Below are 23,874 nucleotides of genomic sequence, written 5' to 3' on the forward strand. Positions count from 1 at the left end.
GCTGCTGAGAAAAAGCTAAGGATTAGTAGTTAGCGTGAAGCTTTGCCCTACCTCCATCCCCTCTAGCTATGTATTGTGGCAGTCCATATATGCTTCATTTAATCCCCTGTCGCTAGTATCATCCAGCAGATGATATAAAAAATAGTTCTTGTTCCCTTTTGGAGAAATAGGTTTTTATTTTTGTTTTTAATTTTTTGTCTTTTTTGAGACAGGGTCTCTTTATGCAGTTCAGGCTGGCCCTGAGCTCACTTTGTAGCCCAGGCTGGTCTTGAACTCGCAAGGATCCTCCTGCCTTACTCTCCCTGAGTGCTGGGATTACAGGTGTGAGCCACCACGCCCGGCTAGAAATAGGTTTTTAAATTATTTTTTTGAGACAAGTCTTGCTTTGTAGTTCTCACTCAGCGATCCTCCTGCCACAGGCTCCAGGCACCACCTCATCCGACTTCTTGCCCCTTTTTAGTACCTTCAAGTTCAAAATTTAAGTCAAGGCTTGCAGTAAGAATAGAGGAGTTTTTGTTAGAAAACGCGGTTGCAGGTGATGTTGAAAGGGGCAATCAGTATAGGATGCTCCACCTGTCGCCCAGTTCTGGCGAGTTTCAAGCCTAGCTCTCTGGTTGCCTTGGCAACGATGTGGCTTGCTTCCCCGACCCCCTTTTAAAAGGTTTGTACCGCGCGTTGGGTGCTCTACGGGCCAGGAAAGCGGAGCGAAAGTGCAGAGGCGAATCCTGAGCGATTAAGTTGCGCCCTGGGGGCGTGGCTTACGCTCGCGCAAGTTTGTATCTGGTTTGATTATCTACCTTTATTACCGGGTGTTTGGATCTGCGGATTCATCGCTACCCTTTGGGAATTTTTTTCCCCAGGTTTTTTTTTTTTTTGGGGGGGGGATAAGGTATAGGGTACGCTTCACGCATTCGTATTTATTTTAATATTGAAATTTCCATGTTATGCAGCGCTGCCAAGATACAACTGCTGAGGATACTGGAGTCTGCAAATTTGAGGCTACAATTAGCAAGCAGGGAGTAGATTCAGTGTTCAGACAGGATCTCTAGGTCTGCACTCATCACCTGTAGGTAGTCACATATTGAGTGGCGCCCCCATCGCCTTGCCTTTCAATGTCTCTATCCATTTAACCCCTCGTCGCCAGGTGGCTTAGCCTCAGCTCAACATGTTTTCATTCTATTCAACTCCATTACCTTCCCTATGACTTGGGCTCGTGACGAATGTGCGGCAGTCTGAACCCAGTTACCTAAGCAGAGGCGGGGCGGGGCGGGGTGAGGGCTAGAGGGGCGGGGCTTGGGGGGAAGAGGGCGGCTGGTATCCGCGCGTGCGCGCAGCTCTAGGAGACGGCGTCTACCTCATCCCGCCCCTTATAGTCTGCAGTTCCGGCTCTGCAGATTCGCTGCATACGTTTCTTTTTCGCTGGCCTTCTTCTGTTCCTGGTTTCCTTCTTTATGTTTCACGCCGGGTAAGTCTTCCTGAAAATAGTTTACATACATTTTACACCTTTCTTCGTGCGCTTCGGACTCCTCGGCCTTTAGCGAAAGTGCGACTAGGGAAGAGCTGGGACGCGCGGGGCTCAGCGGAGGCGCGCTTGGGCTCTCGGCGACGACGACGACAACGACAAGGAGAGGGGACCGACGCGGCGCCTGAAGCAGCGACGGAGCCCATGCCCCGGGACGGCGGGCGGGCCCGGAGAGACGAGTCCGGGGCCCGGGGCATGTCCCCGGGGCCCCCGTGAAGAGGCGGCGGTGGCGATGGAGATCCCGCCGCAGGAGGCGCCGCCCGAGCCGGGCGCAGACGCCGAAGCCGTAGTCGAAGCTGAAGCTGAAGCCGACGCCGACACAGAGGAGGCCCCCGCCGAGGCTGGGCCTCCCAGCCCCGCGTCGCCCCCGGCCGACGGGCGCCTCAAGGCTGCAGCCAAGCGTGTTACATTCCCGTCGGACGAGGATATCGTGTCTGGAGCGGTGGAGCCCAAAGACCCCTGGAGACATGGTAGCTACTGTAGGGGTGCGGGGGCGGCTCTAGGGGGACCCGCGAGTTCGGAGGGGTCAGTGCTGGCCGGGCACGGAGGTGGCGCCCAGTGCATTGCACATAATGTCGCTTTTAAGACACAATTGTCCGTTTAGGGTTGGAGATTTTTAGAGCGGGGCTGGCTGTAGGGTTGGGAAGGTGGAAAGTAGTGGGTTTCTGTAACTCCTTTGGCACGCTGAGAGTGATCATTTTAGGATTTAAAACAATGGGCAGTTGACGTTGGATTATTTGCGAGGTCGGGAGGGTGGCAGCCTTTGAGTTCATAGTTCCCCTAAAGAAGGAAAGAGAGAAGCTGAAGAGGAGCAGTGGCTTAACGTTGGCCCAGAAAGGATCCTTGGAAGAGTTTAATGGGCCCATAGAAATGTCACGAGGTAAAGTGGACTGCAGGCTTCAAAACAAGGGGCTGTCATGCAGTTCACTTTCTTGGCTGAAAGGTGAGAGGGGAATAAACCCGGGCTGCGGCTGTAGAGCAGTTGGTAAATCCTGGGGCTTAGAAAAGGGAGTCACGTTCCCAGAAAAGGAGCAGAGACTGTAGTTTTCTTGCTGTTGGGGGAGCTAATCCCGTGCAATGTTAGATCTTAGAATGAAAAGAAAGTTTACTGCGTGCCTCTTCTTCCTCTCAAAACAGGGAAGTAGAGGATTGTCCATGATTCAGGAGCAGAGGAATTTTGGGGCCTGGCTATAGAACGATCTCCTTTTTCTTTCCTGGGAACAAGTTAGGGAATATTTTCAAGTTGGGAGTCAAGAGTTTCTGGTCAGTCGGAAGTGAGGGCATTGAAGAAGCTAGGGGTCCTGGGTCGGGAGAGGGGCTCGTGGTGCATGGATTCTAGGCTCCCTAGATAGGATTGAGCCAGTGTTGGAGGTGAAAGGGCGACTGGAGCGGTGTGTGGAGCCACAGAGTCAGGAGCATGGAAAAGTGCCGGGGTGATGGACAGCCACGATGAGCTCCCTTCTGTGTGGGCGAATGCTGGTTTGACTGGAGCAGAGCCTGTGAAGAGAGGGCACCAGCTGGCTGTGGTGCTGCAGAAGTTAATCTGCTGAGGGGCTGGGGATTTAGTTCAGCGGCAAGCAAGCAGGCAGTCGTGAGGTCGGTCCCTGGTACCGATAAAAAGGAAAAAGACAAAAAAAAAAAAAGTTAATCTGCTGGGCCCAGGAAAAGGGAGGCACTGTTGCCAGTTGGTGGGCATTGGAGGAACTGCTTGCTTTGATGTGAGGGTGGAAAATATGGTTGCTGGAACCTGAACACACAGGAAAACCGTCATAAATGCCAGTTTGGCTTGTTATTGTCAGAGAGAGAGAGTGATTAATTTAAGACTCCTGGCATTGGGGCTTGGACTGCAGACCAAGGTGCAGACTTAGGTGGTGCAGACCTGAGGTTGGCAGGCATAGGGGACTGAAATGGAAGAGATAGAATGGGCTGTGGCTGTAGTCTGGTATCCATTCTGAGAAGTTCAGTGCTGGAGGGGGAAAGGCCCAGCAAGGTAGAAGTGGAGTGGCATGGTTAAGAGCAGAGGCTGCAGTTCCAGTCCTGACCCTTTATGTACCTACGTTGCAACATCAGGATGGTTATCTAAGTGCCTCAAGGCTCAGTTTTCTCATCTGTAAAATGGGTGGTAGTGCCCCATAGCACAGGGCTTACAAGAAGACTAAGTAAAATTGTGCATAAAAAGAGCTGACCAAGGTGAACCTTCATGAAGCTGCAGTCATTTTTAAGCTAGATTGGTTGTTTTAGGGACCAGTGGGTGGGTGGGGTGAGGATGGTGGCTGGTGGCTCGTTTGTGGGCTGGAAGGTCAATGATGAGCATGGTTGGAGAGTTTTCATGGGTTGTGGATAAAGTGTCCGGTCTGCAGGTTTCCAGAAGACACTGGAGTGTGGAAGCCATTCATCTCTGAGCCCCCTGTTTTCTTTTTGTGCAAATGTAGGTGTTCATTTCTTAGTTGTGGGAATTAAACAAGATAGTCCTTGTCGTATCTTGGCACAGAAGGAGCAGGTGTCTTCCAGCAGATTGGTGTTTTGCTGTTGTTTCTCCTGGGTGGTTTTGGAGAAGCAGGGAGAGTTTGAAGGAAGGACAGTGTCATTCCCAGGGTCTGTCCCAGGGGGAGCTGGGAGGGGTGCTGGTTGGCCTGCTCTGGGTGATAGGTTAGGTAGGGGTTCCTTCTGCATTGGGGAGTCTCCTTCTGGGAGCTTTAGAGAGAGGTAGGGAGGACTGGACAGGGCTCACCCTCTGGAGGAGTGGGGTGCTGGAGGTAGGGGGGTGATGGCATGATCTGAGTAAAAGAGTGGGCCCTTGCTGCTTGGGGAGAGGGCTGGAGTTGGCCTGGCAGTGAGGGAGTTGGGCGGTATTCTGCCTGGGGAAGGTCTTTTGTGATCAGTGGGATTTTCAGGGTAGAAAAAAAAGAGAGCCTGTGAACACCAAAGAACAGGTGACTCTTGTGCCAAGGGAGAATGGTGGGGTTGTTGACTTGCCTCAGGGCTGCGGGAGGTTGAGGGCTCACCAGGGTAGAAAAGGAACCGAGGTATAGAAGGTTGATCTTGGCCCAGCCTAGAGTATGGGGTTGTGGATAGGCCTGGGGGCTGCAAGGAGCAAGCAGGGGTGGAAAGTTGGTTGGTCTGTGACTCTGGAAGCACATGGCCTGAACTTAGACTGTGGGCCTAGTGGGAGGGCTGGTGGAGAGTGCCTGGATGGTGCTGGGTGGCATGACCTCAACCCAGGCTAAGAGGTGACAGAAGCAGGTGCCTCTGAGCTGAGGGAGACTCGGTCATCAAGAAGCTGTTGTGCCTCTTGGTAGAGGTGGCTATGGAGCAGTTGCCTAGGTTGGGAGGTGCAGGAGGCTCCCAACCCGGACCCTCATGTGCTAGTGTTTCCACTGGGCATCTCCCAGCTGTTCTTACAGTGGCCACTTAACATTCTGTTATCTGTGAGAACGTGAGAGGTGACCTGAGTCTGTCCTCTGTCCTTCTTTCCTCCCCATCTCCAGGAGCTATCTAGTAAGGTGTGACACAGAGGGCTGAGTGCCCTGGAAGGGGAGACTTGTGAGCCAGCCCTGCCCACCTGGACTCTAGCTTTTTGCTGAGCATTGTTTGTTGCCCTCTGTAAAACAGGGCCAGCATCTCTGCTCTGCAGACCACCCAGGCTGAGAGATGGGGTGACCGAGGGAGCAGAAAGCCAGAACCAGGTGTGTGGGGAGGGAAGTGAAGCTTTGCGAGGAGGCGGGTAGAAGTCATGAGTGGAAGAAGCTGCTTCAGTGCTGCCAGACTGGGCATGAGGGTGCCAGGGGAGGAGTGCTGGCCAGCTGCACCCCACCTTGAGGGGCAGAAGCTGCAGCCCCAGCTCTGCTGAGGACCACCGCCGGCGTCATTCTGGGAACTATTCCAGACCATGCTACAGGAATAACCCGAGGCTCTGCAGGCCTCCTGCTCACAGCTGCACTGTATGAGGTTTGCAGGACTACTGTGTGAGGGGAACTTGTGATCAGGGCACATGATACCCTGAGACTTGTCCCCGCCCTCCCGAGCTGCCTGTGCACCACTCCCAGCTTGCTGATCAGCAGTCCTGGGGTGTGGCTGGGTTTCCCACTCTTGTGTGAGGTGATCAGCTCTGGCCACCTGAGTTTTGGGGGTGGGGGTCAGTGGCCATGGTGTTTTCCGGTGCAGATCTGAGGAGTGGAAAGGCCATACTGTCTGTTCTTATTGAAATCCACATTGCACATTCAGTTCCAAAACTGGTTTGACAGGTAGGAGCACATCTGGCACCAGTGCGGAGGCCCTGGGTTAAAAGTGTCGGCTGGCTTGGCACGAGTGGTGGCACTGCCAGGGAGCAGGGAGTGGGATCGAGGAGGGCGGCTCTGGTTCCATTTTTTTTTTTTTTTTTTTGTCTTTTTTGTTTTTATCGGTACCAGGGATCAAACTCACGACTGCCTGCTTGCAAGGCAGGCGCTTATGCCGCTGAGCTAAATCCCCAGCCCCTCTGGTTCCATCTTGGCCCAGCCTCTCTTCTACTGTTGGAGTTGGCAGGAGTGTGACTCGGGCTGCATTCTTTCTGGCCGCGGCGTTTGGGTCTGTGGGATGCAGCTGACAGTGTATACTTTCCTGGGGACAAGGTGAGGACTGAGTCGAGAGCATAGTGCCTGAGCCATTGCCTGCGATTGATTGGCAGGTGCCTCCTGCTGGCTCCTGTCACCACACTCCTCTGCCCCGCCTGCAGCCCTGCTATGCCTCAGTGTCCACTTGTCCTCATCCCTGTCTGCCATCCTCCTGTCCTTCAGGCCCACTCCTCAAGATCAGTGGCTCAGCCCCTGGCAGAGGTCTGAGGCTGTGTCTCTGTTACCAGCTGGATGACTGTGGGCAGGGTGCCCCGCCTCTCCGAGCTAAAGCTAAATCAGCATATGTTGGCTGCTGGTCTGATAGGCAGTCAGGGTACCAGGATTCCAGGCTGGAAGTGCCCTCTGTGCAGCTGATGACCAGTTAGAGGTGACCCTGCCACCCTGACCTCTGCCATGGAGCCATGATTGGGTGCTAGGGCTGGTGTGCACACCTGCTCCCTGGCCTGGTAGCTCCTGGGACTGCACATACCCAGGCACAATGCCCAGGTTCTTGTACCTCTGGGTCTTGGCTTGTGTTCACCTGGCATCTTCAGTGCCAGGACAAGGGCCACATGCGAGTTACCGCTCTGACCTGGTTGGCCTCACAAGGTGAATATCGGAGGCAGTAAAGTTTTCTCTTGGTTCAGATACCCATGGTGGTATTTGGGAGAACATCTTGGAGGTGGTGAGTCGAGTTCGCACAGGACTGGACTGGTCCTCAAGTCTCCAGGCAGCCTGTGCATCTGTCTGGGTCTGGAAAGCACCCGTCAAAGATGCAGTAAGCAGTGATAAGCGTCAGGTCAGAAGCACAAGCACAGGCGTTTCTGGGAGTGAGGAGCGATCTGGGAGTCCTCTCGGGCATCGGTGCGAGGTGCCACAGGCCCTGCCTACACTGGCTGTTGCTTGATTGTTCTGGGAGCAGGGCCTGCAGATTTGTTAGAAAAGCTCCTCAGGCCACTCTGCCAGCTAGTGAGCCTGTCCCTGTGCTCGGGGCTCTGCTTCAGCTAGAACTCAGCACTGTGTCTCCACACCTCCTTCCAGACCCCAGTCCTGCATGGCCTGATGGCCTGTCTGAGCTGAAAGTGGGGAGGCAGCCTGCTGCAGGGGAGCGTGGAGCCTGGTGACCTTAGTGGACTGCTCTCTGGTTTAAGTGCCTTTGTTGTACTGTGTCACTTAACTCTCACAGCTATACTGGCGGGTAGATGCTGTCCATCCTAATGTATGGGTGAGGAGACGGGGGCAGAGAGAAGTTAAGTAACTTCTGTAAAGCCACACCACCACCAGTAAGAGGCCAGGCTGGGACTCAGGCCTGGGCAGTGTGGCCCAGAGCCTATTCTCTTGCTGGCTGTGGGAGCTTGGGCACTCAGTTCAGTGTGTCTGTGGCTTCTCCCTCTGCACCGTAACTTTTTGTAAAGTGGACTTGTCAGGGGCAGGGTAGAGCTGAGGGCCAGGACTACAGGCCCTTGGGAGGGCTTGCTGGGTCCTGGTAGCTCAGTCCTAGGGGCAGCTTTTCTGTCAGATGCTTATACTGACTGTCGGTCCTGGCGTGTTGTCCGATTTTTCCAGTGCCGCACAGTGGTACACATCCTTGCTGGACTGGTGACTTGGTGCTCCTCCAGCCTGGGTGTGTCAGATGTTAGGGTTTGGGGTAGAAGACAGTCCAGCCCCAACCTCTGTGGAGGTCACAGGGGGTGAGGGAAACATGGGTAACAGCTCCCTTCAGGCCAGGGTGTGTGCAGCAGAGACAGGGAGGGTTGTCTGATAAAGAAGTCTTAGGAGTTGGCCAGGTGAGGGACAGGTTGCAGTATGCAGAGGATATCACAGGACAGGGACAGATAAGCCGGGCTCCTGGCATGGAGTGGGGGTGGGGCCTGAGGCGGGGCAGAGAGCCTGGAGAAGGCTGCAGTTCCCTGTAGCTGGGAGCCCAGAGGAGAGGCCCTGACAGTTGTGTATTTTTTATTTATTTATTTATTTATTTCAGTGAGAATTGGACTCAGGGCCTTTGCACTGAGCTATATTCCCAGCCCCTTTTGATATTTTATTTCATTTCTAACTAAGTCATTAAGTTATCCAGGCTGGCATTGAACTTGCAGCCTTCTTGCCTCAGCCTCCTTGGGTACAGGTTTTTGGGCCTATGCTGCCATCTGGCTTGAGAAATGTTTTAAACACAACCCAAGGGAGTAGGTGGCCAGAAGGGAGGTAGCTATAAGCTCTACGCTTCACAAGGTCTTGAATTGGCTAATAGCTGACATTTGACTTCACTGACTTCATCATCAAGTTTATCTGAGTCTTCTTTGCTCCCCCAGGAGGCTTATAGCCAGTGGTACAGTGCCCCCCCACATCTGTTCCCTTCTGGATCTTGGAGCCCCTTCCCTCCTTACCCCTTGGTACAAGCTTGGCCTGCCCAGCACATCCTGCCTTTGGGTGGGGTATGAATGTGTGTGACGTGTGAACTCGAGGGCCCATACCCCTCGTGGGACCTCTTCTCTGCCATGACTTCAGTTGCCCAAACCTCTGGGGGCCTAACATCGATGGTGCAGGTACCCTGTCACTCACAAAATCTAGACGATTTCAAGTTCTAGAACAGCTCTGGCCCGAGATTTCTAGCAGGAGAATACAGAACCCATAGTGGGCCTTGTTCCTATAACTTGAAAATGTGAGTGAGTGTGGTGGTGCCTGCCGGTAATCCCACTCCTGGAGGCTGAGGGAGGGAGATCTCGAGCTGAGACTCAGCCCGGGCCATTTTGTGACAGCCAGATGCTAAGAACGGGTAAAAATGGCTAAAGCTGCAGCTCAGTGCAGAGGTGCTAGTCCCCAATGTGCCACTCCCCCCCCCAAAGATGGTAATGAAGCAGAGGGCGGCAGGGCCCAGGCAGGCTGGCCTGCCTTTGATCTTGAGGGCAGCTCTCAGCTTCTCTGCCTCAGTCTCTCGGTTTGTATGCGGCTATAGATTAGACTAATCTGTACCGGAACAAGCCTGCTGTGACAGGCACACAGTAAGGACACGGAATGCTGGCTGAGGTTGTGTCCCTGCCTGTTGGCCTGCCCTCCTCCCCCACTTTCAGAATGTAAGTGTCATCCCCTCTCCCCTTGCCGGGAGGGACAGGCATGCGGGTTGGCTGATTGCTAGTTCAGAGCCGTGTGCAAACTGCCCGACCTTGGGCAAATCCCTCGACCTCTCTGTGCCACTTTCCCCGTTGTGAAGCTGCTTGGGCCAGGCTTTTGACTCTGGAGGAGCTCAGAGCCAGGTGAGGGCTGTGCACCTGCACAGAGCAGCCCCTGCCAGCTGAGCCCACCAGGTCCCTGTAGGGCCTGGCTGATGTCTCAGCTTAGGGTGGGTGGGAGATGTGGATGGGTTCCCAGTCCAGGACAGGGGTTCAGATGCTGGGTGCTTGAGGGCTTGGAGAGCTCCATGCGCTTGGCCTCGAAGGCAGGGCTCATTGCTGACTTTGCCTGCCTGTGTCCCCAGAACCCTTGGTACCTGACTCCACACAGCCTCGAATGGATGTGCTGTTGGTGGATGATTGGTGGTGGGGAGACACACAGTGGCACCCAGACGTGGTTTGCATCCCTTTGTCTGCCTCCAGGCAGCTGAGCAGAGCTGCTGTAGGGGTGGGGGTGGGGGTGGGGGTTGGACACCCCTTCTGCTAGCTGCGGCGCTTGGTGCCTGTGACTTGCCTGGCACCCTTCCAGCAGGAGCCCAGGTTATGAGCAGGCTGGTGATTCCAGTCTTCCTGGCTGAGTGGGTGGCCCCTCTTGCAAGCGTGGCACTTGCGACCCACCAGGGTCAGACTCGTGTGCCACCTCAAGCTCATGTGTCCCATCCTCGCCAAACTCAGGCTGCGCCAACCACTGTCAGCCATGCTGCCAGAGCTGCTCATGTGGGTGTAGCCTGTTCCTTTGCCAACACAGGCACCTTCCCACTGAGCTCACTTGGTCCCCAGAACAAGGAGGGGCAGGATCGAGGGGGTGCTAGAGGTGGAGACAGACCTCTAGGAAGTGACCGAGTGTATAGGGGTCAGGCTTCCAGGAATAGGGGTGATTGTCCCAGTTACATTTTATGGGATATTTACTAGGTCTAAGCTCTTCCATATTTGTTCATTTCTTTTTGTTTCTTTTTCTTTTTTGGAGAGATGATCTTGCTATGTAACTCTATTCATGCTGGCCTTGAACTCTGTAGCCCAGCCTTGAATTTGAGATCTTCTTGCCTCAGCCTACAGATTGCTGAAATGGCAGGCATGAGCAGCCACACTGGCTTGTATTTTCTTCACAGTAGCCAGAGGAGAAACAGGCTGATGGGGTGGCAGGGCCACAGAGAGCAGGAGGGAGCTGGTACCCTGGGAGGAAAGTTATGCGCTAGACACACAGGCTGAGCCCCTTCCACACTGATGCCCAGCTGCCTGCTCACCCTGTCCAGCCCACAGTGCCCCCTGCCAGTCCCCACCTTCCTCAGTCGACTCCCACTCTCCCTTCCTGGCCGTCTTCTGTCACCTCCTTACCTCAGTCCCTAGGCAGAGCTCTAGGCAGAGTTCTGCACTCTCCCGGGTTTCCATGGAGCCGCCTTACTGTTGTTATTTGTTTGAGCCTATCTCCCCCCACTGGACCTGACTGCAACTGTCTGGCTGCTGGGAGGAGCTGAGCTGCTGAGCCCCTGGAGCCTTAGTGGACCTGGGCAGAGTCGGTCTGCTAAGCAGCCCAGGCTGGGTGTCTGGGAGCCACTGTTACTTGGGATGGGGCCTCAGAACAATTAAGGGTGGGGAAAAGGAAGGCTGTGTGGTGGGCCTGTTTGTACACACTCCTGTCTGTCCCTTCATTCCTCACTACCTGGCAGCTCTTTACCTCCACTGTGTTGCCTTGCTTGCCCTGAGGCTGGTCTGCTCCCTCCCTGGCCACCCCCGGCAGCTGCAGCAGCGTGGAAAAGCAGACCTTGTTACACCCGTTGCATCCCATGACCCGTGGCTGCTGTACCCTGGCCCTGCCACCCTATCTGGCCACTCTGGACTCTCTTGGCTCTGCACCACAGGCTTCAAGCCATGCAGAGAGTGCCCATATCACATCTGTCCCAGAACAGCCCCCCCTTGCACAGCTGGCTCTAGCATAGCCTTCCCTGCACCCCTAAGTGGGCTCCTGGCAGGTAAGTGGCCGGTACAGCACGAGGGCCACTCGTGTTTGGTTTTCTGCCACTGCCCTTCCCTTGGGCCATTAGTGTGTGTGCTGGAGCCTGTATAGCAGGTGGAGAAGTGAGTGTGGTGCTATGCTGGGTCTTAGTGCTGGCTGTGAGTGGCCGCCCTAGCCCCTGTCCTCACATCACCCCGGGTCCAGAATAGGAAGTGGGAAGAGAGGAGGAGGAGGGCCTGTCGAGAGGGGCACCCGGCTGGCCAGGCTCCGTGACTTTGAGCCAGCCCAGCAAAATGTAGGGGTGCAGGATGCAGATCCATCTTTGTCCTAACTTTCTGGGTGTCCTAAGCCAGGACGCTGGCCCACTCTGTGTAGCAGGACAATGGCCAAGGCCCTTTGCGTGTGCATCTCCCGTCTGCTGGGCCATGTCCCCATCTAGGGGAGTAAATGGGTCCCAGGCCCACCTTCCCATCATGGGGCGAGAGCCAAGGTTCTGAGAGCTGCTCTACCTTTCTGCTTTTGTGACAGGTGACCTGGTTCCCTATCCCCTTCAAAAACAAGGTATGCCACAGGTGTTGGGAGCAGCCAGCCTCCTAGCTTACCCCTTGGTGGCTTTCTTCTTCCTCCTGCTTGTTCTCCATTCTGTCAGCCCCTCCTCAGAGCTTTTGCCCATTCTGGCCAGACGGTGCACTTGGGAGCTGCCTTCCTTTCTGGGCCTGGGCTCAGCTGCAGGATCTGCACATGGGCTTTTTTGGGTTCCCTGTCCCAGACCTACCTCCCTGGGTTGTCCCTGTCTGTGTCCCCTACTGAACCAGGAACTCCAGAGCAAGTCTGTCTGTGTTCTCACCATGTCCCCAGCACAGCTCCAGGCAGAGAGCAGCGCTCAGTGACCATTGCTTCCTGAGGATGGAGTGGGGTGAGGTGGGTAAAGCCCAGTGGCAATGCCCAGCTTAGTGCTCCTGGGTCTGCCAGCAGCTATGGGCCCATGCTGTGCACTGTGTGCAGCCAGCCAAGACTGGAGGAGGAGAGCATATGAAGAGTGGCATGGCTCCCAGGAGCGGGGCCGGGGCTTCTGGGCTCTTGTCTGCCTCTAGCTGTGAGGGGGTCAGGACAGAGACACAGCATGTTAGGATGAAGATGGGTCTCTGTTCTGAATGCCTGCATTACTGCCAGGCTGCCTCTGGGCACGGGTCGGGGGAGGGCAGGTGGACACAGGCATCCGCCTCTCTCCTGCCTCACTGCGGGAACTTGTTGGGAGTGCAGAGGTAGTTAGGAGTAGGAGTATATACAGAAATTTAAAAAATTAGAGCCCTCCTCCCAGTGAAAGTCTCAACAAAAAAACAGGCAACTTTTTTTTTTTTTTTTTTTTTGGGTAATACTGGCGGCTAAACCTAGGGCCTTGTGCATGCTGGCACATGTTAAACCCATAGCCCCACAGGTAACTTAAATGAAGGCAGTCTCAGAAGAAGCGTAGATGGTCAATAACATGAAAAAAAATGTTCACTATCTCTGGCCATTAGAAGAATGCAAATTAAAATAACAGATTCCGTCTTACTCCAGAAAGAATAGCTGTTACCAGGAAATCAAGTAAAGCAAATGCTGGGGAGGCTGCAGGGGAGAAAGGAGCCCTTCTGTGTTATTGTAAACTAGTAGAACCACTGTGGAAGTCAGTATGGAGATTCCTCAAACATAAAATTAAAAACTCCAACCAAGGCATTTCCCATCTCGGTGTCCTTCTGAGTGAGTTAGAGACATTATGTTAGAGTGATAACGTGCATACTGCAACCCTCCTTTTTGAGACAGGGTCCCATTATGTAGTTGTGCTGGCTTTGAACTCACTATATAGCCCAGGTTGGCCTCAAACTTGCAGTGATTTTTCTGCCTCAGCCTCCTGACTGTCTGGATTATAGGTGTGTGTGACCATACCCATGTTTATAGCATTGCAACTCATAATAGCTAAATTTTGGAAGCAGCCTGTATGTCCACTAACAGATGAACAGGTAAAGCATGCGTGGTGTTTATACACAGTGGAGTTCTGCTGTGCCATAAAAAAGGACACGAGTCATTTGTAGGAAAGTAGATGCGCCTGAGGCCATAATGTTCAGTGAAACAAGACACACAAACTTTAACATTGTGCGGTTTCTTATATGAGAAGCACAAAGTGTAAACAATTTAAAGAGCAAATAAAACAGGAAACGGAGAGAAGTATTTTGCAAAAGGGAAGAGGACCAAGACATGGAGGCAGGGAGGAGGGGAAGGACATGAAAAAGGAATTCTGCCGTGATGTGCACATGTGTGCTGCAAATGTGTACTGATAAAAGTTCTGTTAGGCTGAAGAAGAAAGGCGGGATTCTGAGACAGGGAGCTCTGTCTCCATCCCCAGCCCATCGCACTGGCTGAAGCTCCCCTTACAGCCTTAGGTATTGAGAAGGTGGGCATGGTGCCCCAGAGTTGGAGCGATAGTTGATACTAGGAAAGGTATCGGGACCTTGGCAGTGCACATAGATTCTTTTGTAACCCTGAAAGAAAGGTTTAAAAAAACACAGCGAAACACATGGAAAGTGTCAGGAAAAAAGCATCACACAGGAACCTTGCATCCGGGAGTTTTTCTCTCCCTTCAGTGTTTCGAGGTAGAGTCTTACAGTGTGGCCCAGGCTGGCAGGAGTCTCTCCAGTGTGGGCTAGTAGGCACACAGCGCTATGTACTGTTCTTCACCTGGGATTCTTAAGTGGCATCAGGAGGCGGGTCACACACTCTGTGGTTCACCCATTCAAAGTGCATGGGTCAGCAGGCCAGGTGGTGCACACTGTAATCCTAGCTAGCACCCAGGAATCTGAGGCGGGAGGATTGTCATGAGTTCCAGGCCAGCCTCGGCTACCTAGTAAGACTCGTCCTTCATCCCAATCAAGCTTAGAACATTTCAATGACCTCCCTTAGCCATCTCCCCACCCCAGCTTAGACGACTACTAATCTGCTTCCTGGATTACTTGATGGAAATGAGTCTGCGTCCAGGTGCTCCTTTGTAAGCAACCCCTTGCACATGGGGTAAAGTCCAAGTTCACTGGTGGTGGTGCCTGCCAGTGTCTCATGGGCAGAGGGCGTGCCGTTCTGCAGACCTGTGGGCTGCGCACTCTGCCTATCACTCCGCCTGCAGGTGCACAGTCCGGCTGTTCCCGCTGCTTGGCTGTTACAGATAATGCTGCGTGAATGCCGATATTGTCGTCTGGGTGGGGGCATCCTGGGTTTCCGTCCCTGACAGTCGAAGTGCTGGGCATTCATATGGCCCTTTACCCGAGGAACCGCCAGACCACTTTTCACAGCCTTGGCCTGTGGCCCTGCCACAGGCTGGAAAATGGTGTGTCTCTGTGGTTTGATCTGCATTTCCCTGATGGCTGATACCATTGAGCACATTTTCCTGTGCCTAGTGGACACTTGGGCATCTTTGGAGAAATGTCTTTTCAGCTCTTTCTCCCATTTCCGTTATGTCTTTGTTAGGGAGTGAAGGCCTGACTGTCAAGGAGGGCACTGCTGGGGAGGCTTTGAGAGCGCTGGCCCGTGTATCTCCTTCCTGTCTCTTCTCTGGCAGGGGACACAGCCACAGATGGTACCAGGCTGAGTGCAAGGATGCTGTAGATACAGCTAAGTATCGTGCTTTCTCACTTCATTTCCCCCTTTTAAATTTAATTTTAAAATACATCGTTGGGCTGTTGTAATTTGTCCAAGCTATTTTTGCACTGCTGAGCATTTAGGTCCTTTCCAGTTTTCAGCCACATAAATAATGCAGGGTGTTCTTCTTTGTCCATGAATCCCTCTGTTCACTGTGGGTAGTGTTCTCAGGAGAAGTTCTTAGAAGATGATTCTTCCAGGTGAAAAGGTAGGAGCAGGTGGAGGCCCAGACTCAGCTTTGCCTTCCCTGGACTCTATTGAACCTCAAGGGCCAGTGTCTTGTGGTCACAGTCCCCATTGAGGCTTCAGTTTTGTTTTTGAAGTGAATCAGTGAGGACTCTTTGTGTTTGCATGTCTGGATACCAAGGTGGTGGCTTGTTTTAGTGAGCATTCCTGTGACCAGGCCATGGGCTTTGGGGAGTTGTTTCTGTGTGGCCTTCCCCTTCTTTCTTCTGGGATTTCATAAGGGCTCCTTCTCTGTTGCAAATGGCTGGAATTTTAGTGGTCAGGTGTATTTTCCTTTTTTAGCATTTGCCTTGCTGGAAAGGTGGGGTAGAGGGGACAGGATCCCAGTTAAAACTAAGTGCTTTCTTCTTTGAATTTTTCTGGGTCTGTACAGCAAAGCTCCATTCCTGCCCAAGGATCTGGGGTAGAGGAACCTGAGCTGTGGTGTCAGAGGGCAGAGGAGGCCGTGTGGGCCACAAGGGCATGTGTTGGTGGCATCCCAGTCCGGGCAGAGAAGAAGGGTACAGAGGGGCTGTGGCACTGTTCACTGCCCACAGGCCGAGCAGCTTGGTGAAGCTGCCAATGCCCTGCTTTATAGATAAGGAAACTGCTCCTCCTCGAGTCATCAGCCATGTGCTCAGGTTGTGCTCCATGGCACAGCCCATGGCAGCCTGTCCTTGTCCCTGGACACACGCAGCCTGCGGCTGCCTCAGAGGCTCAGCACAAGCCCGGGCTCCTGACCTCCTGCATTGCCGGCACCTCTTGGATAAAAGTCCTGTTTGCCTTTTTGTGGTTCTTGCCCTTCGAGCCTGCCCAGCTCCTGGAAAAGGCCATTCTCTAGCTCAGGATCTGGAGGCTACCCTTGTCTGCCACCTTCTCAGGCAGCCCCTCACTATATTGGCCACCATGACAGACACGTGCCAGGCCTTGTGCTGGCTCTGTTGCCTGTGTGGGTGTGCAGCTTCCCTGACGTGTGTGGCTGCTGCCTGTTCCTCTGGTGCTTGCCGACTTCTGCCTCTCCTTGCCTTCAGCGGCGCCTCGGACTCCTCACTGCTGCGGCCCCAGCACCATGGACAGTGTCTGGCACAGCCTGGGCACTGTTGAATATTGGGAGGAGTGAATGAATTTCTGGCTCTTCAGCATCATTTAGGACTCAGCTTGCATATCTTTTTCTTATGGGGCTTTGGTAACTACGCCCTCAAATTGTCATTTGTAGTCTCGCAGTATTTCTCACAAGGCATGTTTTTTGCGTGTAATGTGTAATTTTTACTTGTGTGATTTGTCTTCTAGCAGTTAGTCCCAGGTGCAGGGGCCAGACCTGTTTTGTTCATCATTGCCTGCCCAGCCCAGTTTTGGTGGGCAAGGAGTGAACAAATGAATGAGTATAACATCCCCAGCTCCTAGACCTCCCGAACATCAGTGGTGTCATCGCCTTTCCGTAGATGAGGTCAGCCAGATTTCCAAAGCGTTTGCTGAACTAGTAAGCGGCTCTTTCCTTGATTCTGAAATTCCAAATTAAAGTGCCCCCGAGGCCTTGGAGCCCAGCTGGCCATCTGGTACCCCTGACTGGAAGCCCGAGGCAGGTGGCCCAATATAGTCTGTTCTGGCAGGCCTGCTTGTCTCCTGGTAGGCACTGGCTTTCCCAGGGCTCCCTATTCTGAGCCTGGCCTCATCACCCAGTGCTGCACAGTGCAGAGCTGTACAGGACTCACCAGACCCTTAAAGCACCTTGCGCTCTTGCTCTGTGTTGAGTCCTCACCCATCTCTCTTGACCTTGACAGTGACCTTCAGTTCCTGGAGTTGGGACCAGCTCTTAACTGGGCCTCTGTGGGCACTAGACCCTTTTAAATTTCTTTTTAATTTTGAGACAGATTCTTACTAAATTACCTGGGCTGGCCTTAAACTTGCAGGCCTCATACTTGCCATCTCCTGCCTCAGCTTCCCCTATACATGGGATCACAGGTGTGCACCAGCATGCCCAGCTTGATTCATTTTTCAGTGTTTTGTCTCTTACATGTGTGTGCTGAGAAGTGCGGTGTTTCCTTTGGCTTGCTTTTGAGCTTCATGAAAATGGTGCTGTGAAAATGGACTCCTGGTCCGACTTTTGCTCCCAACATTCTGTTTCCTGTGTCACTCATGTGGTTGCTCCGCCATCTTTGCTGACCAGCTGTGCCTGAGATTGGCCGTGGCACTGCTGGTGGGCATTGTGCAGCTAACAGACTCACTCAGGGGTGAATTTTCTAGTACATGTCACCTGGAGTGTGAGCAGTTTCTTAGTGCCTGGAGCGAGGAGCAGAATTACTGGTTATGGTTGATGGGCGTGTTCAACTCTAAGAGGCAATGGTGGGCTTTCCAGTGATTGATTCTCTTCTCTTTTTGCCTTGAGTGACTGGTGGTGGTAGATGGCTCCTCCTCCAGGAAGCCCTCCCTGACCCCTGGATGCTCTCCTGGGCTGCCCTACTGTAGCCTTGTCCATTCTGGTCCTTTACTTTATAGGGCGAGTCTCTCTCCTGTACTTGCCTGGGGTTGTCTTGGGCACTGTGTCCCCAGCATCACCCAACGGGGTGTAGAGCAGGTGCTCAGGGACGCCTCTGTTGATCACTCTTCAAATGCACCCTTGAGGCAGGTGGGATTAACAGAAGGGAATGGACTCCGCACTCAGTGCTTACTGGGGTTGGATCTGGGCCCAGGGTTATGTGAGCCCCAAGCCTGATACCTTCCCAAATGCCAGTTTCAGCAGCCTAAAGAAGCCCACTCCTCTCAGCGCACAGCCTGCTGACGGGAGGGAGGCCGCCCGCCCCGGTGGGAGTGTTCTGAAGAGGCAAGGACCTTTCCAAAACTGAGCGAAGCCAGACTGGGCCACACAGAGTCCTGCCTGCTAGAGCAGCTGGGGCTGTGTGAGGGCTGCTGTTGGCCCCCAGAGCAGGGACAACAGGAATCCTGCTTGCCAGCAGTGGCCTACCACCCTCTGTGTGGAGAGCACAGAATGAAGCCCTTCGAGTATGTCTGCTGATTCTGTCTGATCCATAACCCTCAATGTGGCAAGAGTTGTTGCCCATTTTTTCCAGAAGAGGGAGGGCCCCAAATCCCTGGGGGGGAGGTCCTGCCCCCTACTAACCCATTAGTGATACACCTGGAGCTTAGACCCAATCGGCCAGACCTGAGCCTGACCCTGCCTGCACCATGGCATAGAGCCCGCCTGGCTGTGGTGTGCAGAGCACCCCCCACCCACCTGCCTCCACTCTTGCAGTTGGTGGGCTGATGAGCAGTTGCTTAGCTCTCAGGTTGGGTCAGCAGGTTGCTGGCCTGTGCTCTTTCCCTTTCCCTGGGCTGATTTTTTTCTCCTGCCACTCCCCACCCTGTTGGGCTCCTTGTCCTGAATCTTCACTTCTGCACCCTCAGGCACCCAGCCCAGGGTAAATATTTGTCTAATGGAGTGGAGAGGGTGTGTGACCAGTACTTCCCAGAGTGGGGGTGCTGGGGACAAGTGCTTGCTGAATCTCTGGCTGCTTCCTGTGGTTTTGTTAGTCTTTGTTCATCCAGCCCCTCTCACCTAAGTGTCAGGTCCTGAACTGTGGTGACAGCAGCTACTGTTGACAAAGCATCAGCCCTATGCTAACAGCTTAACCAGATGACCTGTTGGCTGCTTCTAGAAACCAGCACCCCCACCCCCACCCCATGTACACTGGTTCCATTTTCCAGATGAGGAGACTCACCTTGAGATAACAGCCAGCGCTTGTTTGGTCTCCCTTGTCATCCAGCCATACCTGCCTGGTGCCATGTGAGGTACAGGAGGACATGGCACCTGCAGCTCCTGGGGTCCTGAGAGTGGGCAGAAACCAGCTGTGGCACCTGTTCTTCAGCTGCATGCACTCCTCTTCCTCTTTCTGTGGTCAGAGCCTTTTCTCCCATTGGCCTGGTCACAGGCCACACATGCCAGGGCATCCCGCTGGCCAGCCAGCCCAGCCCAGGTGCTGAGCCAAGGCAGCTTCTGCAGGCAGAGCTAGGCTCTTGCCTTCTCCCTGTCAAATAGGGGCTGCAAGGGGTCAGCTTACCCTGGGGCTCCCAGGTGTGGGGGTTGGTCCAGGGGTTGGGCCCTGCAGATACAGCTGGGCATGGCCTCCTGCACAGTCTGACCCCAGAGGCCACACCCTTACTGGCTCATTTTTCCTGATGAGAAGGTATGCTCCCAAGGCAGAAGGTCAGCAGTGTCCTTGGGTGCAGTATCCCTTTGGGTGCCCCTAGAAGGGTGCCCCGGCCTATGCTGCATGCCTTCCAACCGTGGGGGGACAGTCTTGACACCTGTGCCCAGGGTGACGTGAGTCTTCACCCACAGGCTTTGGATATATGTACATTGTGGTTCAGGTGCTGAAGGGCTCATTGTCCAGAAAGGGAGGAGGAGAGGAGTGAGAAGCAGACAGCAGCAGTGAGCGAGGGAAAGAGAAGATAAACCCACCCTGGAAGAGAGGACAGGGTGGTGGGTAGGACAAGCACCGAGTGAATGGGGATGTCAGATACCTCAGACTGTGCTGAGAAGCGCAGCTACCCCTGCCCCCAGACAGATGAAGTGGGTGCTGCCTGCGTGCCACGCGCCCTCCTCTGTTGTACCCCCTGTTGTGGAGGTGACAGAGGCAGCAGGTACAGTGGCTGAGAGGAAGGCCCGAGGAGCTGCAGCCTCAGGCTCTTCCCTTGCTGTCAGTGTGGCCCTCGGTAGCCACCTTCATTTCTGGTGCTTCATTCTCTCCCCCCCACTTGAAAAAAAAATGAGGACAATAATTCCTACCTCAAGGCAATGTGTGTCCATTTTTGCTATTGTTCTTTGGAATTCATCCTTAAAACTTGTCTGTCACCCAGCTGGGACCAGGTGTTTTGCATGGGCTGAGCAACAGGGTGGGGGTGGGAGTGGGGGATGACTCCAGGATTGAGACTTTGACTTCCCTTTCCTTTCCGGAAGTGCATGCCTCCTACCGAGCTCTGTGACAGACAGAAGGGCTCTGGTGACCTCCCTCAGCTCTGTCCCTGGAGACATGGACAATGTGGGCGGCTTCTAACTCCGTGTGTCTGTGTAACGGGATCTTCTGCCATCTGAGCACCTGGGAAGTTGGGTGGGTGTGGAGGCAGTGGCCTCTGTGGCCTCCCTGAAGCACTAGCTCCTGGCTGCTGGGGGTGGGCTGGCTGGCCTAGCAGTGGGGTCCATGGGAGCAGCCCCCTAGTCCTGTGCTTCCCTGCTTGGAGGGGCAGAGAAGAGCAGCTATGTCACCCAGCAAACTGCCGGCACCAGGGTCCCTCAGCTGTGGCAGCCTGTCCTGAACAGGCCGCTTGCTGGTGTACAGCGTGGCCCCATCCTTCCAGGGTGGCTCTCTGAAGGGAAGACGTGAAGGGAAGGCGGTGGGCACTTGCCATTTCTCACAGCAGGGCGGCAGGTATGTCCCTTTGTAGATATGTTTACTTGAGACCTCACGGTGACATCCTAGACTCAGGGAGGGCTTGCTGTAGGACAGTGAACAACACATGGCATGTAGCTCCTGAAGAGAGGGCAAGGGACAAAGCTGTGGAAAGGGCAGGCAGGGCTGTTAAAGAAGTGACATTGAATAGAGGCCTGAATGATAGCCGACTTTGCAGAAAGCAGTTACAGGCCTGGATTCAGGAGCCCGTGTGTGTGAGGGAGGGAGCCTCTGCAAGGGAGGCCTTGTCCTGGGCTTGGTGCAGGGAACAAAAGGGGCGGACACGACCCATATCATGACATGGTGACTGTACGCTGACCTGCCGACCTCACTGCAGAGCAGGAAGGTGGAGGAAGTAGACTTTCCTTCTTGTCATGGCCTCCGGGGTGTCTCTGCACATGGTCGGTCACCAGACCTCCTGTGCCCACCTGGAGTGGTTCTGAGCACATTGCAGGTATCAGTGTTAGTCTGGGTGGGCATGGTCCCAGCCTCCCTGCGCAGGGCAGGACAGGCCAAGGGCTGCAAGAGGAAGGCCTTGGGGTTGACCTGGGTGCCTGCAGCCCTGTGCCTCCCTCAAAGTCAGAGCTAGTGATTGTCACTGTGGACATGACATCATGTAGCCCAGCAGTTGATGGCCAGAAGCTGCCAGGGAAGATTTCGCCCCCTGAACCCTATACTTTGCAGGCCTCTTGCTCTGCGTTGCTGAGCAGGGTGGAGGGAGCCTGCCCAGCTGCTCATCAGGAAGAGTAACTTGCCACCACTGTCCTCTCTCTGTCCCAAGAGGTCACAGCCAGAGGCTCTTCAGAAAGGGCAACTGGTGGAAACCTGGACCTGGCCCTCACCTGCCAGCCTACAGAGCCAGCTGCCACACTCCTGTCTGGGCTTGACATCGCTGCCTTGGATTGCCGGGCCTCCCGGCTCAGTACAGCTGTCCCTCAGAGAACCCTGGGGACTCCAACCCTGGCGGGGAGAGGTTCCTGGGGCAGAGAGGGCTGGAAGCTGGGCCGGGCAACCTGAAGACCCCTCCCCGGACACTGAGTAGCCTCCGGGGCTGGCACTGAAGGCCACAGTGGCTCATCATTGAAGAGGAAGTACCCTTAAGTGTTTGGTCACCTGGGTTGTTACCTCTCGGGACTTCCTCTTCCTTCGTGTTGGGCTGGGGATCCTGGTCATCCCGGGTGCTGTGGGGCTTTAGTGGGGCACCTGAAGAGGCTGCCTGAAGTGGCGCCTTGGAAATGTCACCTGCCTGTGGGCTTCTGCCTGGGTCATGGCTTGAGCTGGAGACCAAGATTCCTTCCTCCTGCTCCCACTGTGTCTCCGAGTTCTCCTTTGACAGCCTCTTTTCCCTGTACTGTCCCTCCATGTGGACACATGACCCAGTCCTTCCTGCCTGCAGCTTCCCTTCACCGAGCACCTGCTAGGCCATGCACTAGGGAGCCCCCAGGGTGGCTGCCACCAAAGCAGGCCAGGCTTTGTAGTGGAGGTGTCATGGAGGAGGTCTGAGGTGACCTAAACCATCAGCCCAGGCTATGAGCCAGGTTTCCTTCCCAGGACAGAGGCCACCCCGAGTTCCCAGGACAACGCTCCAAGCTGTCACTGTCAGCCCCTCTCCATTTAACTGTGCTCATAAAGAGCATTTTCAAACAGAAGCAGTATAATGAGTGCAGTGTAGCGACTTTCCTGCTTGGGTAACAGCCAGTGTGTGGCCAGTAACTATTCTCTGTGCCACCTCTGCTTCCACTATTGTACGGCAAATCTAAGATACCTGTCGTAGATCTGTTTTATTTGTATCTTTTTTTGACTTCTGAAGTGATGCACAGAGCAGCACCGGTGACACCTACCTCCCAGGCTCCACAGCAAGGTGCGAGAGGCTGGTAGGTAGCCAAGCACATCGAGCGCCAAGTACCCACAGGTGCTTAGTATGGGCTACTGTGGCAGGTCCAGCCCTGACCCAAGGTCTGGCTTTGAGTGGACATCGCCTACCTGGAGAACTGCCTGAGAAGCTGGCTGAGTAGAGCTGATAGCAGCTGCAGCCTGGGGGCTGAGATTCCTGGCCCAAGGCAGCTTGGAGGTGAGAGAGGCCAGGCGAGGTTCTGCAGAGGTTCTGCAGAGGCCGGTGAAGGCCGCTCCAGGGTGGCCCTGGGCTAAGGGTACTTCCTGACCTTGTCACCTTCACCACCTGATGCTGGGTGTCCTCCCCTCATTCACCTGGTGGCCCAGATTACCTCAAGGCCTCCTGCCTGCCCTTCAGGGTCTAGGACTCTTGGCCCCACTCTCAAATAACAGGTATTCACCCAACAACTACTGTTGTGTCCTGTACAGGCCTGCTGGGGGCACTTCAGTGAGAAGTGGAAAGGTTCTCCCCTCACTCTAGCATCAGCACACTGGGGTCATGAGAAGGAAGCAGGTGCAGGGGTGGATGATCACAGAGGGTAGTCAGGGAAGGCCTTTGAGGAGGTGACCGGAGCCCTGAGGGTGGTTGCATGGGGGTGGAGCACACAGCAGTGCAAAGGCCCAGAGGCAGTGGGACCAGGTGGCTGTCACCAGTGAGGACTGAGACTGAGTAATATGCCAGCTCCTCTCTTGTGCTGTCAACACACACCTCTTCTGTCTGTAAGCCTTGCAGTCTTGGGGCTTTGCCTTTGCCCACTCCTCCTGCACAGCCCTGGTGCCCCAGATCCTGGAACCCCAACAGAGAATGACAGACTCCACTGCAGCCTCTCTGTCTGCCTGAGTTTCTGGGCTTCTCCAAGCTGTCTGCCCAGCCTGAAGCTGGGAGCCTGAGGACATCGGGGTACCAGGGTAGGACAGGGACTCCTGGTTGCTCTTCCTCTGCCTCTGTCAGCCACATAGCCATTGCGGATCCTGGGGTGCAGCTGATACGGTCCCCACTCTGTGCCATGGCGGAGGGCTCCACAGGGCTGGGATGTGGAATCGTCAGGTGAGCAGCATGGGTGGAGTGCAAGATAGCAGTGGGCATGAGGAGAGAGCTGCTTGCCGCATCTTTCTTCTGAGTTGGCTTCTTGCTTGGGAGGCTGTCTTTGCTGGGTGGATGCCAGGATAGCTCTGGAAAGTGGAGTGACAAAAGATAGTTTCATAAAAGCCTTCTTATCCCCAGCCAGTCACTCTGACAGAGTTGTGGGACAGGGCATCTCTAATAGAACCTCAGGAGAGAAAGGCAGGGACTGAGACCCTGTGACAGCCCTGCCCAGCGTTCCTGTGTTAGCCTGTGGGTGACAGGGAGAGAGGCACCGGGCTGGTCTCTGCCAGCTGGTTCTTCCACAGGTGAGACGAGGATTCGCTCACT

At 54.5% G+C, this 23,874-nt stretch overlaps 1 protein-coding gene across 1 annotated transcript in view; it reads left to right on the top strand.

The window, feature by feature from the left end:
• The first annotated feature begins 1,471 nt into the window (after nucleotides 1-1,471).
• Ppp1r37 (protein phosphatase 1 regulatory subunit 37) overlaps nucleotides 1,472-23,874 on the top strand; it is a 36,257-nt gene continuing 13,854 nt past the window's right edge. Inside the window, exon 1 of the mRNA XM_063252852.1 lies at nucleotides 1,472-1,992. Coding sequence (XP_063108922.1) covers nucleotides 1,755-1,992 — 238 coding nt within the window. The 5' untranslated portion in view covers nucleotides 1,472-1,754. The remainder of the gene's footprint in view (nucleotides 1,993-23,874) is intronic.

The sequence above is a fragment of the Cavia porcellus genome, unplaced genomic scaffold, assembly GCF_034190915.1.
Source record: "Cavia porcellus strain 051 isolate PalLab524CR breed Dunkin Hartley unplaced genomic scaffold, mCavPor4.1 scaffold_7, whole genome shotgun sequence".
In the NCBI taxonomy this organism is placed as follows: domain Eukaryota; kingdom Metazoa; phylum Chordata; class Mammalia; order Rodentia; family Caviidae; genus Cavia; species Cavia porcellus.